The following is a 19,661-nucleotide window of genomic DNA, read 5'->3' as shown; positions in this document are numbered from 1 at the left end:
TCAGTTTGATTACATGGAACAACAATGAGAAGCTGACTCTTTAGACTGAAATCGTTTAAGGTAAAGATGCTAATGAGTTGTTTTGTTTGACTTTTTCTTTTTTTCTTTAAAAGGGCACATTTTACCATCCACATTCTCTTTTAGGGAAAATCTGAAAAATGAACACCTTCTCTCTCATCTAAATAGTCATATTCCAGAAAGAAAACAATCCTAACTACCTTCCCTCAAAACAACAATAAAATCATTATGAGAACACTGAAGGTGAGGTTCCAGTGCTTTAACAATAAAAACATGGAGTTTTCAAAACAGAAACCTATAAAGCAGTGGGTGAAAGCATTGCACGTTATACGTAATGATAAGAGCCGAGATAATGATGATCAGTTATAATCAAGAGGGAGACATGAATGGTGAGAGCCTAGCAGAATGTGATATTTATTTACCAAGTAGTCATGCTAAGAAGCTGGTTGTAGGTTCCACACAGAAGGATAACAAGTACTTTGCTTCATCTATAAACTTCATTTCTAGTACTATTTGAAAACAGATTTTAAGACATAAAGGCTAAAGCAAGCTGCGTATGGCTTCCCTTAAAATTTGACATTCAAATACAAAAGCATGATACTTTGATAATAATAGAGCGAATATTTTAAAGATGAAAATGCAACCTAAAATGAAATCACAGACTTAAAAGGTTGAAACAGAGAATAAGATTCAGATAAGGTTGCCTGCTTCTGAGAAAACACAAATATGATGTAAGATAATTTTTAAAACAGTGATGCATCATTCAGCACGAATGTGACATTTTCAGTTAAGGTATGAATTGCCTATCTATTTATTTATTTACTTTTGGAGGGCAAATTCCCTTGACTTGAGAACTCACTTGTCTGGAGGAAAGAGCCCATTAAGGACTTATCTTTACGCTGCTTCGTATAAGCCTGGTCCTGTTAACCAGCCTGCGTCAAACCCTTTTGTCAACACTGAGAGAGGGCACGCTTAGAGAAGCTCCTAATGTAAACCTCAGTGAAAAACTGGGCTACAAAACACTGCAGAGCACAAGGGGAGTTCAAAATGATCTTTCAACTATGGTGAGCCTTAAAAACAATAGGTTTTGTTAGGAGTATCATCTTCATTTCTCCTCTGACCCTGTATCTCCTGGGCCACAGAGTAAATGCTTTCTCTCCCCCAACACTCTGGGTGCCCTGTTGAATGCTGTGAATCAGACAAACCTGCAAAATTGATCTTTGCTGCCTTGTTTCTAGTGTTTGTTTACCCTCTCTTTTGCACACTCTGAAGAAATGGAGAGCTTATCGATGAAGCAACTTTACATTTGGGGAGAGAAATGTTCTTAAAACACATGCAAAGAACAGTCCAAGTAGTACTTCTGGTGAATGTAAAAGCTGATGGAAATACACCAAGAACCTTACTTTTGTCTTTGAGCTTCTTTTTAAAATTTTCATCTGTGCAGGAAAACCCATTGAATTGGAAGTTAGCATATATTACAACAACAAATAATATTTTAAAAACATGACTATTTAGTCTCCTTTTATCTAAAATAAAAAGACTCTAACCTTACAAAGACTGAATAGTAAGCACTATCTTGTGACTTTAGGACGGGAACTATGCTACATAATGCACACAGAGGTAGAAAGAGATTCTAATGTCATTAATCAGAAGACTGAAATAATCAGAAGACTGAAATTTGCCATCTGACACATCACCTTTCTGAGCCTTGATTTTCTCATGTTAAAGTCAGGTCTGTGGAATGCAAGCACTTCTTACACCATATGCAATTTAAAAAACAGTTAACATTGCTTTCGTTGTTTTTACATTTCCAGTACTGTTCAATTTAGGCCCTCCTGAACACGACCAGCCCACTGCTTACGTCCTGTTCGACTCACCACTCAAGTATGACAGCACTGAATTGGTCTATTTCCTGTTCAGTGAGGTAAGTCCACTGGTTACACAGTTTGATATTACACCAATATCAGATCGCCATGATGTTTCTAAACACTTGTTCTCAATCCCTGTATTTATCTGGCTGTCCACTGTTAACAGGCACTTCACAGACCAGAATCAGTCCTTAGATCAGGTGCTGGGTGGCACTATGCTAATATAGCCCCTAGCCGACAAGTCCTATGATTCATTCCATTTTATTCTTACAACCCTAAAAAGCGTAACTTTTTTTGTGAATGTCCTCTAAGGACACAAAATTCTCTATATGCCAAAATAGCAGAGGGGAAAAATATCCATGTCCTTCAATATTTGATGAATTGCATTTTCTGATACACGGGGAATTGCCATCCCTACAGGTATGTAAAACCCGAGTGCTCTGAAGCCAAGGAGGACTTTAGAGATAATCTAATTCAAGCCTTCATTGTATAGACAATAACATTACCAAGGCCCACATAATACATAAAAATGTCCCAAAGCTACACTAAACTGAACTTGTTCTGTTTCCAATGCATTAGAAGTTGCTTTGGTATCTCATAGCACTGTAGCTGTCAGTAATAACAAAGAAAGGTTAAATTAGATCTACTATTGTCAGATGTTAACATGCATTTGTATTTCCAAATACAATTTAAAAAACACATTTCATTCAAGTTATTTTCTATCAAGTATAACCTACATTATTAAAAACCACAGTCCAGAGGATATTCAGTACAAAGCTCCTCAATTAGGAAAAATACTTTTGGGGGATAAATTCATAAACATTTCCAAAAACAGAATTAGCCTAGTTTTGCTTTCTAGAAAGTTGAGGACTCCATCCATAAGAAATTTTCATCGATTTTCCCAAGATGCAGAGCTTTCCCTCTTCTGTCACAAGGGCAGGCAAGGTTCCTAGGTCTTACTTAATGTTGTCTCAAATTCAGTTCACAGGGAAATAATCTTGGGAATAGTAATGGCTCCTTTTAACTCTTTTTGACACCCCTTTGTATTGCAGTTTGAACAAGAACTCTCTCGTGATGAGAATTTACAATTTAGTCACCTAAAATAAACACGCAATAAAGTGCAGAGTTGCTCTTCCAGCTGCTGAAGAGGAAGTTCACTGATCCCCAAACACAGTAAGGCATCTCAGAGGGTTCCCTGTGGTCCTGGCTTGCATGGTGTCTGCTATTCTTCCCTTTCTTTGATGCTAAAATTATACATCCATTAATATCAATTTCCTGGGAGGATTTTAACAAAATTAACAAGTGTCAAATGTATATACTTACCTCGATCAAGAATTTCTATCCCTTCTCCTTTCATCTTGGAAACCAATTTTTCTTGTAGCCTCTTCACTTCAGATTCTTTCTCTTCCAGTTGTTCTTTTAAGCATGCCAGTTCATCCTACAAATGATAAATTCATTTTTAAAACAGTAGAGTATGACTCAAAGAGAATACTCAGAGAGCATGTTAACTCTTAAATCAAGAATTAGTTTTTGTGAATGAAACAGAAAACTATGGGAATTCAGACACAAACCAGAAATCAGACAGTGGCAATGGTAAGCAGGAAGCAAGACAATTAATGGAAGTCAATATAGGATAATTCTGGTATAATTATTTCACGTTTCTTGGCGACCAAATTAAAATGAAATCTTTTAAAGTGTGATTAGGAATAGGGTAGCCCTTAGGTTTCAATCTTATGTTAAATAAAAAACCTGACCAAGTTAATCAAGGAAGATAATCCAATTAGATGCTTAGTGTCATAAAAGCAAAATAAAATGCAAATTAGAAAATATATATTAAGACTTGCTTGAGATTCATTCAGCATTTCAAGATGGCCCTCACGTTCCCTGGACAAGGTAGAGCTTAATTAGTGGGTGAGGTAGCAGGTGATGAACAACTTTAGCCAAATCATGGGACTAAACAACTCATCCTCATCACTAAGAAGATAAAGGAACAGAATCTCCTACAACAATGGAAAAAAATAGATTTAGAAACAGATTTTAAGTCCCTTTTTTTTTTTACTATGCAACAGTTAAAGATCCCAAGTGCAATGTTCTATTTACCAATGTTTTAATTTTCAGTTTCATTTTGGTAAAGAACTAGCTTTAGCAAACTTGAACACAGAAAATACAGTTATGCAATGCTAACAAATGCACTTTTACACTTGATAAACATTTTATTTTCAGTCTCTAGATATATTTACTATGCTTAATACTATGAGCAGATGAGGCTTTCCAATGAAGCTTAGAAGTTGGCCCTGGAATTTTTACTTATGATAAAGTCAAAGTGGACACCAAGTACAGGAAATTTTCAGTAGCACTGGAAGAAGGCTGCCCTGTTCTCATTGTACTTTGTCTAAGTGATTTCTGTTCACTGCCATGATTAGTTAACTGCTGCACACACAGCCTTCAAGAAAGTCCTGAAGGAAGAAAGCAGTTTTACTATTGATAGGAAACAGAATTCTTTCACAGGTGAAGTTCTGCAATTATTTCACCATGCTTGGGTGTCAGACAGGCTTGGAGAGTGAGATTTAATTTAGAAACAAAGACTTATATTTTACCTGTTCATTGTTTTTCACTCACTATTTCATATATTTCTGAAACTAATATTAGGGATCACATTGTTCCTTGAATTAGCATTCAATGTATTTTTAAAAGACACGTGACACACACACACAAAATGAATGTACACGCTACTAAAAACACCATCACAGCAAAATGACACAAGCCAGAAAGCAACAGGCCATGGACCCCGTTACCCAAAGTCTACTCCACCTTCTGGGACTCCCATTTTTGTTCCATCCGCTGCTTTTCATACTGCATCTGACCCACCTTGATTTTCATGCTAGAAAGTTTGGCCATTAAAGACTGGTAGAGAGACAGAGGAGTGAAAGAAAACTACAGATAGAAAAAGACAAGCTAAATAACCAAGAAAGCAGTATCAGTTTATAAAGGAGATTAGGTAATTAAGAGAAATGCCAGGTTATGTTCTATCAGATTAGTTAAGCCTGAGCTTTATTCAGAATAGTAGGGTTTACATTCAAGAAGGTCTGCAGCTTGGGCAAAAACTTTATTTACTTGTAAAATACCTTCTTTATCATACACTAAGTAGAAAACATATTTTATTTATATTACTGCTCCTAGATAAGTAGTAAACCATTTGTTTAAATGTTTTGCCATTGAGAAAACTTACTTTGGTGGATTTCAGCTTTTTTTCATACTGAAGTCTTTCACTGTCCATCTCACTGATCCTTAACCTCAAATCACTGATCTCCTGCATTAGCCCCTATCCAAAGGAACAAGGGAACACATTAGGAAAGCAGCAAGACTCTTATCCATACGCAAATAGCAGCTTGGAAATTTTCAATCAACAGCTCTTGGGTTAAAGTTGAATGAATCAAATCAGGCAAATGGAAATAAATATATCTCCTTGAAAACCAAAGCATCTTTCCAGTTAATATAATACTTTAAATTTCCAATGCCTCTCCCCTAAAATGATGGGATTATGAAAGTAAAAGATGACTTTATTTTGATTAAGAAAGGTAGCTAATCACTTTCTATCACTTACTGATATTTCTAGATTAAGTCACTCTATGAACTCTTTTAAAATACATCAGAAAATTTTCCTTAGTAAAACCAGTTACTTTTAGGGCCTTTTCAATGATAGAAAAATATATTTTTTTAATGTCTATATAATTTCTTCATTAGTCCACAAAAATACAGATTCATTATTGCAATCTGGGAGAATGGAAGGAAATTTAAATCCTTTAAACCAAGGACTCTCAACTCAAGGGTAGATGAGGACTTGCTTACAAATATATTCAGTATCATACTATAATTTTACATTTGGAAGATGAAAAAGAAAGCAATCCTAACATTTTCATAATACAAATTCAACTAGAGACTTCTTCTACTGCCACTTTTTAAAAAAAAATTAATCTGCCTGCAAAATTTGTCTAAATATTCTGAGAAACAGGCTACTTTGCCCAGACCCCAGCAAGTAGGAAATGCAGATTAGAATGTGAAACAATACCAACTACTCTAAAAGAAGAGCACAAATGCTCTTTGAAGGAGATGATTTTGTTTACGGTAAGTCATGAAGGCCCCACCAGTGACTGTGGTTTTGTTCCTCTCCTGAGCCACAGATCATACATAACACAGGATTATACAAGAATACCATGAAAACAAACAGAACAATGCTACAAGATATAAATCTTTGTTAAGGAGGGATTACTCTAAATTTCTAAGTGTAATGATTCAACCTCACTCACAAGGGCTAGGGAAAGGGATCGTAAAATGAAATACACTTGCCAGAAAACCCACAGGCTTTTAAACTGTGGTTTCTTGCACGGAAGTGTAATATAGCATCATTATATCATAACTACTTACTCATATTAATTATTATAATTATTATTAATATGTTTCAAAAAGAGGATATCTATTTCCTCCTTTTATGAATGAGGTCAAGAACTATTTGACATCATTTAATAACATTTCAGTTGTGATTCCATATCTACACACTCAGAATTCAAGTTCAAAGGAGTCAGTTTCTCCCATATATTTACCTCCCATTTATTAATCATCATTGTTCTTAGTGATCTTCCTTCACCAATCTGGCCTTTTTAAATATGTTTTCCCACTTTCTCATTGTTAAGAAACAGCTTTGAATTCCTATTTGGTATTGTGGTATTTCACCACTTCCTTTAGTAATACTGACAATTTGCAAAGAAGAAGAAATAACTTCAGAAAGTAGAATTATAAATAGAGATAACTTTTTAATTAAAAAAAAAACAACTACCCAATTATCTTTTGTGGCAACACTGTCAATGAGAATGTAAATCTCCAACCTGAAATAAGTCCTATCCCCCCATGATAACTCAACTTGAAAAATCTGGAAATAGAAATTTAATTTCCTTTTATGAAATTAATAGGAAATTTTAAAAAATGAAATACAAATTATATCCAATAATTTCTTATCAGAAATTTTACTTCTTTTAAAAAAGAAAACCTGTTACCGTTCTTTTTTAAAAGAACTTGAGCTCCACTGAAACTCATTTCCGACATCTGTGTTCTCACCAGAAGGGGGCACTGTTGAACGATGCTAACCATCTATCCACAATTCCTGGGACAGACAATCCTCTGTCTTTTAAGGTCTCAAGACATTTACCCCCAATTTTTTGGAAGTACTTTTAATTGTTCCCTACTCTAATATTTTCTTGGAGATTAGGCTCCAAATAATCTAAAATTCTAAGATAAGGTTAAAGAATTTTGGATTCACGAAACAGCTAGGGGAACATTTTATTTGCATTAAGGGAACAATAGGAAAATGAACATAGTCAACTCAGTTTTAATTTTGAAGACTGTTTTAATTATTTTCATGTATAATGACATTTGTCAAATATCCTATAATCTCTGGGTATATGCATACTATATTTTACCAATAGTGTTGAATATTTCTTAGAAAATTATCAGGAATTGGGTTTACTGCAAGTTTGATTACAAGATCATTTTGTGTATGATTCAGAATGCATGAGTGAAGCAAGGGAACCCCAGAAAAAAATATTTTATAAAAAAAGTAGATAAACTTAAGAGATGTGAATATTGTTCTGGGGTCTTACAAAACAATCCTAAAACATCTATTTCAACTTAGTTTCAGAGTTTGGCTAAGTCTTGTTTTCAAATTAGCTACAGTGATGCAGGTTAAAACTTCCCCTAAGCTTTCTACTTTTTATAGAAGGTAGAAAGCCACCTCTTGGTTCCCAAGTACTGTAACCTCTTTCCCTGCACCAGAGTTTAGTTCCAACATATGCCATCCACCTCTCAGCTGAATTCTACTACTGAATGACGCAGCAACTGTGAGGTCAGAGAATGATGGGAAGGGAAAAGAAGAAAATAACCAAACAGACTTTTAAATAAAGCACAAAAGCAAGAATTTACAGAAACTGGGTAATTTTCTAGGTTCTGTTTTAAGAGTTCTGGTCTCAAATGAGAATGCTCACTTGGTTAACTGATGAAGAGCTTTAACATGAACCAAGTTAGGGATTCCTTTTTGCTCCTGACAAAGGAATACACACACCAAGACTCCATTATAGTTACACTTGTGACAGAAAATTTAATTTTGAAAATAGCAATGGAGAAACCTCATTAAATTTAAATCTTGAAGGGCTTTCACACAGTAGATAATATATATATAGTGTACCTCATATGGTGATGGCATGTGGGCAGTATGAAATAAATGCTTGAAGTGAAGTTAGAGGGGAAAAATAAGTAAATGATTTCTTCTCCTCTGTCCTTCTGGGTACTCATTTTTTAATCCAGTATGACACCTCTCCATATCCCAACCAAGGAAACAAAATAAAGAAAGAAGAAAAGATGGCCCTAGGAAAGAAGGAATACCTGCAACTCTTTGTATTTCTTTCAAAGATAGTTGAGCCTTGAACAACATAGGTTTAAACTGTGCGGGTCCTCTTACATGTGGATTTTTTTTTAATAACTATACAGTATCTGTGATTGGATATAAGGCAGCACATTCCACCAGTGATGTGGCTGATACACAGAAATGGAGGAGAAAAAATGTTATAGTGATGGCCTGTCCGGGGATTGAACCCACTACCTTAGTGTTACTAGCATCATGGGCTAATCAACTAAGCTAACAGGCAACTAGCTGAAGTCCTGCGTGGGCAACTCAGAGGAAGGAGGCAGGAAGCATGTGACCCCTCCCAGCCAGGTCAGGATGCAGATGTTAACCCTGGCAGGAACCATGGAGCAGCTAATTTACCCTTGGCTTGCTCCCTTGTTCTTTTTGGACCCTACAACACTCCCATTTGTTTTCTACTTTTCTGTTCTTTGTTCCATCTGAAGTTAATTAACCCGTTTTATATACAGGAGGCTATTAGCAGCTAAGTTTGGGGGACTCAAAAGTTATATGTGGATTTTCAACTATGCAGGGGGTCAGGACTCCTAACCCCCATGTTGTTCATGGGTCAACTATAAATAGATTTCAAATGAAAGTGCTTTCTCCCCTCAACAAGAAAACAATAAGCAAATAAACAAACTAGAAAAACTGGCTTAACAATAAAATGGGTAGGAAAAAAATGAGAAAGCATGTTTAGCCATGAAAATGGGTACTTCAACTTACAGAATCTATCCCTAATGTCACAAAAGTAGAGTGAGCTTTATTTAATTGGAATGATTTACAGGCAGAATAGACGAAAAGTAGGTCAAACTAAATAATCTCTAAAGATCTATGATTTTTATGATTTGTCATGAAAGCATGTTTTCTATACCCGTTTTTAAATCTGCTCGTTACACAGTAAGTAATAAGAGTACCTACACAGTATAGCACAGAGAAGACAAGGAGTGACTCTACAGCATCTTACTACACTGATGGACAGGAACTGCAATGGGGTATACTGTAGTAGCCACAATGTTGCTCGTGTGAAACCTTTGTAAGACTCTATATCAATACATTAATAAAAAAAAAAGAGTGCCTATATAATAATTCCTAGAAACATCATGCACTTAATTAAGCCCATTATTTCAACAATGAAGAAAACAAATATGGATGGGTATATGGAAGGAAAGAAAGAGAGAGAAGCTCTAAATGCCCTAAAATCAAAAGGCTATTTCTAAAGGCTAAGGAAAAACTAATACTTCATATCAAAAGTTTCAAAATAAAAATTTCCATTAGCATTTAGTGATAGAATGTCAGTGTAATTAAAGTTTATTCCTAAAAAGCCATCTGGATGAATGAGGACATATAGCAGTTAATGGCCTCTGCTTTGGGAATATGTGGCTGTGAGATACACACACAAACATATGTTTATTGAGAGAGAGAGAGGGTGTCACTTACCTCTGTGTCTCTAAACCTATCTTCATAATCCAATCTGTCCTTCTCTACAGCTGTCAGTTTTAACTTCAAGTTAGATACTTCAGCCATCAAATCCAACTTCTGAGTTTCTAAGGATGCCCTACTCAGGAGTTCCTATTAGAATTTAAGAGACACATTCAAAGGTTGCCTTATCATAAACAGCCCATTATGGACATGCCTCACTTACGAAAGCAAAGCAGTAACTATTGATACTTTCAGGGCTAATAACAACTCCAATGACGAGGACGAAACTATGTTTGCTATGCGCCAGGCACTGTTCTGATGTGGATTAAGTGGTTCGATCCTCAAAACAACCTTGTGAGGTAGAAATTCATAAGATTACCCATGAATTATCCTTATTCAACAGATGAGGAAGCTGAGGAAAAGACATTAGAAACTTGCCAAAAGTCATACAGCAAGTAAATGGCAGAGCAGGGTCTTGAACTTACACAGTCTCACCCCAGTGTGGGCTCTATTCGCTGTATTTTACGTAGGTCCTTCCAAATAGGAGCCCCATGTGTGTGCATGCACCACAAGGTCATACATGCTACTTATCTTTTTTCTTAATCATTTAATACTATGCCCATGGTTGGGAATTAGGAAACCACAGGCAAGCATAAAGAAGAGAATTTAAATGACCTACAATCCTATTACTATTTTATTCCAGAAACAAATTACATGAACACTTCCTATTATGCATATGTTTTGAGACCCAGCTTCTCTAGGTGTTTGCTTAAAATACACCACTCTGAGTGTGCCACGAAATCTCCTGCTGCATCAGAGTGAACACAACATATAAATGAAGCACGTCAAATAGTTCAGCAGGAAAATGCACCGCTGTACCTACCTGCTGCAGCATTTCCTCTGTGGCATTCAGCTTCTCTCTGTGCTCTTCAAGGCAAAACTCCAGATCTCGGATCTTCTCTCCCTGAGCCTCTACCTGGTCTGTTAACACGCTGACCTGTATTTACAGCAAAATCAGATTAGGAAGAAGTTGGCTCCCACTGCAAACTTAATTTTTCTAAGTGGAACAAAAACTGGAATGGTGTCACCACTCATTTGGTTTTAAAGAAAAACATCTCAGAATAAAACAGCAGTTTGCTACACAAGTACGTAGGTGATGCTTGTTGATTTAAGGGCTCCTATTTGATTTTTAAGAAAGTGAGGACCGACTGGGGTTGTGTCACATCTTACAGGTTAAAACCATTTCAACCATTCACAAGACAAGGCATGTACACAAATGACCCTGTTTGGGGGCAGGGGGGGAAGGCAGTACTAGAAATTAAGAGAGGAGATGGAGTACATGCTTGCAACAGAAGTTATCAAGGACTATTCAACTTTGACACTTAACAAAGAATAAAGAAAAGAATCCAAGGAGAATAAATCCCATGAGCTCTTTCATGACCACACTGTCCATAAACATGTTCAAAGCTAGAGTGTAACTCAAAAGCTCACGAGGAGGCATTGAGCTCATTATTCATTCTTGGCACTTCTGCAAATCTCTTGAGTTTTTCCTCAGCGATCACCGGCCTAGTGACTGAAATATACTTTCAATTCATTTAGCTCAAAATACCAAAGTAAAAATATTTGTCAAGCATTTAAAACATAATGAAAAATAAAACTCAAATTTAGCCTACAAACAGGACTCTATTACCCACTTTGTGTTTTGTTTGGCCCATGGGATCATTTTTAAAATCGAAAATTTAAATATTATATTCAGATTCAGAAGTATTTATTCTGATTTATGTATATAAACATATATTCATATAAATATATGTAAGATATATACTGTATGTATATACACACATATGGTATAGAGTATATATATATATATAGTATAAAATTGGAATTTCTGCTATATATTTAAAAAGATCAGATGAGATAACAAGTCAGATCAGATTATGACATTTTGCTTGTCATCAGCCTGGCCCTTGAAGAGCTGAAGCTAATTAAGTGCTGCTCATTTGAGACTGGGTATTCATACTCCTGCTCTGCCACAGTCCTCACCACTCCCTACTGTCTACAGATGGCCTACTATACTTATTTCTATTAGCAGTCTGGCTCCTGTAAGCATCTGAATTTGCCATCCAATTCAAAATGGTCTTTGTAAAGTATGTTATGAGGAAAGAGTACCATTTTAAAATTACTTGCCTGAAGCACGAGGGATTCTTTATCATTTTCTAAACGTGCTAGCCTTTCTTGATACACATCTCCATTCCCTGGTAGGTGACCATTTGTCTGAAAAAAGCAAAAGTAACATGGATAAGGCTGACCCTAGCTAAAATTGAACCACTGCAGATAAATAAAAATTAGATTATGTTTTTAATGCAAGGAACCTAAACTGAATCCAGTGCAGCTGTTACCACCATTAATAGAAAATATGCAACTGCAACTTGGTTCATTGACTGCAAAATAGGTAAGACAGGCACATTTGGCATTTAGGCATGTTTTCACCAAATTAAACAACTTCTCATCAAGCAGAAAATAAAGACCCAAGAGGAAGGATGGTTACTGACATTCGCTGCAGCGGATGCAGCCCTGGCGCATGCAAAGCTTTGCCAGTATTTGGTCGGGCACAAGACCCTTATTTTCCCCTGAATGCTCAGTGCCCCTAATTCTGGGTGGGGACAGTAGGAATAGCCAGGACGCCCTTCCATTCCTCCCCTCTCCTCCCAGAGTCCCAAATCCACAATCGCAAATGACGGCCTTTAAATAGGAGACAGCACGTGCAACACATGCCATGGGCTTCCTCCTGCGACCCAAGCCTCCATCCAAGTCACAGGACAAATCTTCCCTTCCTCTCGGAAGCTCCTCTTCCTCCGAAAGCTGGGGCACTCAGTCCACAGGGCCTTCCCTAGCAGCACTGACTAGCGTCCTCACTGCCATTTATCATTTTCTGTCCTGAATTCACTAGCTTCTTGGGAGTCTGCCTGTTAACATCACGTTAAGCCAAGCTCCTGGGCAGAGCCTGTGAGGTGGTATCATCCCGTAGCCTCCTCAGCATCTGGCCCAGCGCTCACTACAGTCTACTGTTCACTCTTCCCCCCACCTCCTCCCCCTCACCGTTTACCAGATTTGGGTATATTTACGCATGGTATAAATGCCAGGGGAAGTATAGACTGGGAAAGCAAGTTTGATTTTTTTCTTAGCCATCTTATGTAAGTCAGTCATTTGGGAGACACATCAAAAGGCTCAGAGTGTGCAGACAACGTAAAAATGTCATTTTGAAATACAGTAATATATGTGATGTGTCCCTTGTTATCTCATTTAAATAGTTCCTAACCATATAGTATGTAATCCCAGTAGAATTTCCTGACTCCTCTTTCAAATACAAGAGAAACAAAAGCCAGTAGAGTCCAAAATGGTTAGACGGGGCCATCCAGAGGTCAACTGAAAAAGCAAATAACTGCAGATTTAGAACCAGAGAAAATACACACTGTCCACTCTTACCACCCAGGACACAGCTGTTGTGACATCTATAATTTCAGAATTAACATGTTATCATGCCTTCCCTACTTATGCATTTTTCCATATTAGTTCAGGGAATAATAAAAGTCATGTATTGGAAAGGAAAATAAAATACACACACACATAAAGGGCTTTACCCAAAAAAATGCAGGATGTTTCTTCTAAAAACATAGGCACACTGGATATATTTCCCAGGAGGCCACAGAAGAATCAAAAGCTAATCTAGTAAGCGCTCAATGTGTATTTAGAGTGGATAATATTTTTAACAGCAGTGGCTTGACCACATGCCTGCACTATCACCATGGCACAGTTCTGTTCACATAAACTAAAGGGCCCAGAATGAAATTACAAGTGTTATGAGGAGTCTGATGGGGTGGCCTGGGGGACTTCCACCTCTGGGGGTGACCGTGAGAATGGAATTTACGTACTTTCTCGAGGACAGTTTTCTTGGCGAAGAGCCGGGATGTGTAACGCAGGTTCTCAATCGGAGAAAGTGCTGAGACTGGCCCTCTACGGTCTTCAATTCCTCATTTTGATTATGAACATTAACAGGCATCTGCTTTTAAAATCCCACACGATGTTTTAGCAACAGATGCATTTCATTGGGTAGAAAAGAAAAGCTTTCTATTCAATGAGGACAAAAAGCAAAGGTCGCCTTTCTTCGGACTGAAGGAAATGATAGCAAGATATGAAGGGTTTCTATAGCAAGTTCTAGAAGTGTTTCAGGGAGCTACCTACCACATATGGTATGGAAATAAGATGTTCTAAAACCAGTTCTACAAAATTATCCTAAAATAAAAAGAAATACTAAATTGACTCACGCTGAGCATACTTACATTTCTCCATATTGTACTGGTATTTATAAGCACTCATAATACTCAAGAACAGTTTGGTTTTTTAAAAAAATACTAAAAGTCACTATAGGAAGATAAAGGTTAAGAGCCACTACTGTAATAATTACAGACTTTTAAAGCATTGCGTTGACTTATTGAAGTAGGTAAACGTCTATTCTACTCACACATTTATTTATATGCCTACCGATTTTGCTACCTTTGCCTTAAAGTGTTAGAAGTAAATTCCATTAGGCCAATACCCTATGGTTCTGTTCTTCCTCTACCTGCCGTGCTCCACCTTCCAGGCCACGCCCCAAACACGGCACGCTCACTTGCACACTAATACCTTCTGCACAGACTGTACTTCCCACCCTTTCCCCCTCCTCTCTCATTCCCTAGGGTCCACCTCAATCGGGGCTTGGTCTGTGAAGTCTTCCATGACTTACCTACCCACTCACAGCACCAGGATGGCAGGTGTGCCACCGAATGGGCCAGCCAGAGTTGGCTCCATACTTGTCTCTCTCTTCCAATGGACTCTGCATTCTTTGTGCGGAGATTCGCTTTGGCACCTGACACTCAGTGGGCGCTAACTGAATGACAATGAAAGATGCTCGCTAACATTGGAAGAAGGGAAGAAGAAAACATGTTTGACCTTCTTCCTTCTCAGCAAGACTTTCACCACGTTTCCTCTACACCCATGCCCTCCGTGGTGGACCTCGGGACTGCCTGCTCTCCTCTCAAGCCTGTACGCCCTCTTCCCACTACCTGCAGGACGTGATCTCAGAGCCTTTTTAACGGATAATAATCGAGGCCAACTTGCATGGCCTCCCTTGTATACTGTCTTCTTCGATGCACAATGCTATATAGACTGTCTCTTACACCTTTCCTTTCTTTCTCCCTGCCAGTCAGGGGAACTGAGTCGACTCCTTCCTAACTGCTCATCATTCAACCTCTGCTTTGGAACTTCGATTTCCTGCTTCCCTGCAATTAGCTACAATTATCATCTCTATCCTAATCATTCCCCATTGCTTCTTCTTAGTGAATTTATTTCATTCTCCTTTCCAATATCTACTGCAAGGCTTTGTGACCACCGCTATACTCCCTTCCCACTCCCCTCTGCTGGCATAAGCCTGTCTCCTAGAGACAGTTCCCACCTCCTCCTCACATTGTACTATTCTTGTCCACCTCCCCTAGCTTCCCTTCTGGGGCCTGGCTTGGATGCCACAGTGCAACTATCCATCACACTCTGGCCATTTTATGAGAGTTGGTCACTTATCCTTCTTAACGGTTCGTCAGTGCAAAACTGTCTTACATCTGGTTCTCCCACGATGCTCTCCCACAATCCAGAGCACTTAATTAAAAACACATTTAACATATACTCTTGATGAGTCAGTTTGACATCCAACATGCTGAAGGCCACCCCAACTACTTTACTCAAAATCCCAGAGATGCCATCAAAATAAATGTCTACTTTTAATGCATAATGCAAGCTCTTATTGACCACACTCAGTCCAGCTGAAAGTTTAAGTCAAAATTGGAATCCACTTGGGGATTTCAACATTACAGTATCCACCTAAGAGTGTGTGTGCAGGGTGGGGGTGTCACACACCAGGGAGGGTGGGGGAGGGGAGGCAGGGGGACTGTAACAGCTGTACTCTGATTAAATTAAGGAACTCATGGGGCTTGCCAGGTTTTCCTGGCATGATGGAGGAAAACTGTCTAAACAGCTTTATCCCTCCTCAAATTATAGAACCCTAGAGCTGGCCAGGAACCGCATCTGGGAGTATGAATTGCCTGAACTCACGTGGCATGTGCTACACGTAACATTAGAGTAGCGTCCACCTTACTCTTCCTTCTACATCTGAGTAGCTCTTGTTTATATATTAATTTCCTTTTAATGATCAAGTATTATAAATACATTATCAAGTACAAAGATGTAATAAATGTTAATAAATCTCTCCTATGTGCTTTTTTAAACAGTGTTTTATTACTGAACATTTCAAATATATATAAAAGTAGAGGGAACAGTATGATGGAATTCCATACAACCATCACCCACTCTCAATAGTGATTGATTCATGGTTCGTGGGAGTCCTTGGCCCATCGTTTTTAAAGCATCATATTGTGTTTCCCTTTGATTTTCTTAGTTCTGTTGGTTGACATTGGTCCACACTTGGCTTTCCCCAACCCTCATTTTGCTTTGTTATTCTTTGCTGAACTCCGTCGTCCTGATTACATCCAAAATCAACATACAGTCATCTGCTACAATTGTAGTTATTTATAACACAAACTCATTTTGAATATAACATTCCCAACTCAGAATGGTGAGTAGCTAAATTAAAATGGGAAGAAGAAAATCGGTCCAATTTTGTAAGGATAACAAATGTTAAGAAACAGCTGAAAGAGGACTATTATACATACACTCATCCCACGGGTCAATATATTTTTAAAACTAATTTTAAAAACTACCATACAGTCCTGAGTTCATGGTTCTATTTTTAAAAACTCGTTATCAAGAAAGGAAAGGAAGGTGTAGTCTGCCAAAGTTCCTTTAATTAAATGTTATCTCTCGCTACCAAAGGGAATATCTAATCCAAAGGCCTTTCGGGTTCTAAGAGGTATGATATCTCTACCACTGCATGCAAACATTTACTGCCTGCTGCCCACGAGACACTTTACCAGGAGGTCAGGCTTGAATCCTTCACCCATGCCTATCAGTCACATTACACTGGGGGCCAGCACCGTAAGGCACCTCACACTCTGTTGTCCAAAGAATCAAAGAACATGATGCCATCAGTGTTGGAAATCAAGCCACAGAGACAGTGCTCTGGCCCCGTCCTCTTACCCAACATGGTGGCGTTAGGGTGGTGAGGTCCTCCAACTGAATCAATCCTGGAATACCCCATTTATTTTTCCTCCTAAATTTCTGTCGCTGCTCAAAACAGGAAATACAGTGCCAAGGGAACAAAGACAACCCCTCCAGAGAGCCCTCTGTTTATCCCAAAATCTCACCATCTCTACTCAAAAGGAAAACCAAAAGGAGAGGAAATCTCACGCACATTTCATCATACCCCAAAAACCCACTCACTACCCTCTCCTAGAAAAGACATCAGTTTAATCATTGTTTATTCAAGGGCATCCCAGACCAAAACTCAGCATAAGCCTGAATAGAGTCTGTTACTTGTGAAAGTCAAGATTGCACATGTGGTCAAAAGCAGACTATGGCTTTTCTTTCTGGGTTTTCATTTTCTCTGTGCTTGTTTTCCAGAGACAGAAAACACCGTTCTAACTAAACAGCCAACCGGAGCAAAAACAAGAGCTCTGGAGCGAGAAAAAGCCCAGCAGTGGGCCAGCCTCTAGGATTCGCTGCTCAAAAAGTCTCACTACATCTGAAATGCAGGCAAGAGCCACCGGTCCGAGTGCTTTCACCTGCGCAGTCTCACTGGAAATCCCGAGACAGTTCCCCATGGAGTGTTCGGGTGTCGGTTGCCAAATCATCCACCGCCACGGCAGAGTGGCTGTCCTGTTGTACAGCTGACACACACGCTAGCAACCCCTCCTTGCGCACCGTGGCCAGATCAGGGTGAGTCAGAGATTTCTTTAGGGTCTCCTAAAAAAGGTTCTTTTAGGCATCTTCCTTGAGTACAGAAGATGGGCTCTGGCCCCTTTTCACCTAATTTCCGCGCACACCCCTACTCCCCGGAGCTTCTGCCGAGAGGAGAGGGGCACATGTTGAGACTTTACAATACTATCCCGGTCCCAAGTATTCTCAGGACGACAGGGAACAGGAAATGCCTCGAAGCTAAGGCCCAGCTCCCGTTCCAGCTGCAAACAGTGTTCATTCAGTTATTCAATACTTATCAAGGGCCAGAGGGACAGGATGCAGATCTAACAAGAAAATCTCTCCTCTCCTTGGGGAAGGGTAGCAAGAAATCAAGCAAAAAACGCTGTCCCTGTATTTCTTGCCACTTACTCTTTCTTAACTCGCTTTCATAAAAGAACAGGAAATCTCTTTCCGTTTAATCCTAACAAATGCCTGGGATTTCACTACAAGTGCGTGTGTCGCTTATCACACCGCACTGGCTTCTCTTGACCGAGAATTATGCCGACTCGCTCCATGTGTTTCCGTGTCTGTGGACCCGGTTCACGGGGTCTACCAGGAGCCTGAGGGCAAAACAGCTTTACCTTTATTAGCCAGGATGTCTCAGTGAGGAGACGCTGCAGAACTCACACAATTAGGACCCCATACGACACAGTCTTGAGATGCACCTTGTTTGCCAAGGTTTGTGAAATCATTCCCTGCAGGCAGGAAAGGAGCCTCAGGTCGGAGAGCAGTGGGGGGTGGGGGTGGGGGTGTGGCGCAGAAGACGCTAGGGCTGGAAGAGACTGTGGGGCTGACAGCCCGGGCCTCACAGAGAACAGCCCCCTGCTCTGGGGGGGAACACACCCCAAGGCTGAGCTCTTTACCTTATGACCATTTTTATTTTGACAGACCATTTTTTAAAGATGCATTTAGAATTAATATTACCTATTTTTTTAAATGCAGAAATGAGATAGAAATGTCCTGTATTGATTTAACAGGTCAGAAACCAGTCAAGAACATTTCATGATGCCTGATTTTGGAGTTACTACCATCACTATTTTCATTCACATTGCTGAAAGCTGTATTTTTGTAATTTCTGCTGGTTTGGGGATTGCTTCAAGATTTGAACTTGCCAAATAATCACACACTTGGGATTTCGTGAACCAATCAAGGTCATGATCCTCAACTTCATTTACTGGAAAAGCGTGGTAAGAATGCTCCAGGGCAACTTATCAATTCAGACCTGAAGTAAATGAAAACTACTTGCTTGGCTCAAACAATCAGACATATTATTCTATTTGCCCTCTTAAACTTGGACCTTGATAAAGCAAATAATTCTGCAGCACTAATACTTGTATTAATATAACATTTCACAACTGAAATAGAATTCTACCTTGGTAATTGAACAAATATGTCATATTCAATAGATTTGTTTTTTACCACAGGAAACAAACTTGTGTGTCTTAAAAGAAACGTTTCTAGAAGGCTACAACTATAGTACCCTATTAAAACAAGTTCATACTTAAAGATTTACTATCCCTTCACTGTAACAGGCTTCAAGTTAGAGTGTTTCCTATTTTCTTTTTTCTTATCTGGCTTCTGATCATATGAAATGAACAGGCAGCAGAAATTAGTAGCAGAGGAATAAGCTACATCCTCAGCAAAGCCAGGGGATCTCCCACGAGAGGGCAAAATAATAATTAGAACTGCAAATGCCCAGCTGCTCTAATGAGATTAGTATCAGTCTTAAGTACATGGACTGTCAAGTTGGCCATCACCAAACGAAATCTTAATTATATAGCTTGCATCACTAACAAGTTTTTCTAAAACGGTATGCAAGGTTTTCTACAGTCTGAGAAACGTCTGTGTTCTTGTCATAGAAGTGAACTATGTATGAGTAATTTGTAACCTAACTCCCCTTATACTGGACCCAACTCTTTCTCTTGTTGCAAAAGGATTCTGTTAAATGTTTTCTCTTTTCTTTA

General features: G+C 38.7%; 1 protein-coding gene across 16 annotated transcripts in view; it reads right to left on the bottom strand.

Moving 5' to 3' along the window:
* Positions 1–19,661, bottom strand: part of PPFIBP1 (PPFIA binding protein 1) — a 144,687-nt gene that overhangs the window by 26,647 nt on the left and 98,379 nt on the right. For 7 of the 16 annotated variants that reach the window (XM_057491904.1, XM_057491908.1, XM_036889235.2 and 4 more), the window contains 7 exons: positions 11,944–12,030; positions 10,640–10,753; positions 9,775–9,906; positions 5,116–5,208; positions 4,698–4,790; positions 3,210–3,324; positions 1,422–1,454 (listed from right to left, as the gene is read on the bottom strand). In XM_057491904.1, coding sequence (XP_057347887.1) covers positions 1,422–1,454; positions 3,210–3,324; positions 4,698–4,790; positions 5,116–5,208; positions 9,775–9,906; positions 10,640–10,753; positions 11,944–12,030 — 667 coding nt within the window. The remainder of the gene's footprint in view (positions 1–1,421; positions 1,455–3,209; positions 3,325–4,697; positions 4,791–5,115; positions 5,209–9,774; positions 9,907–10,639; positions 10,754–11,943; positions 12,031–19,661) is intronic. The other 9 variants (XM_057491909.1, XM_057491910.1, XM_057491912.1 and 6 more) reach the window with 3 other exon arrangements.

This window comes from Manis pentadactyla, chromosome 14, assembly GCF_030020395.1.
Source record: "Manis pentadactyla isolate mManPen7 chromosome 14, mManPen7.hap1, whole genome shotgun sequence".
NCBI classification, from domain to species: Eukaryota; Metazoa; Chordata; class Mammalia; order Pholidota; family Manidae; genus Manis; species Manis pentadactyla.
This window is presented reverse-complemented; position numbering and strand designations above follow the sequence as displayed.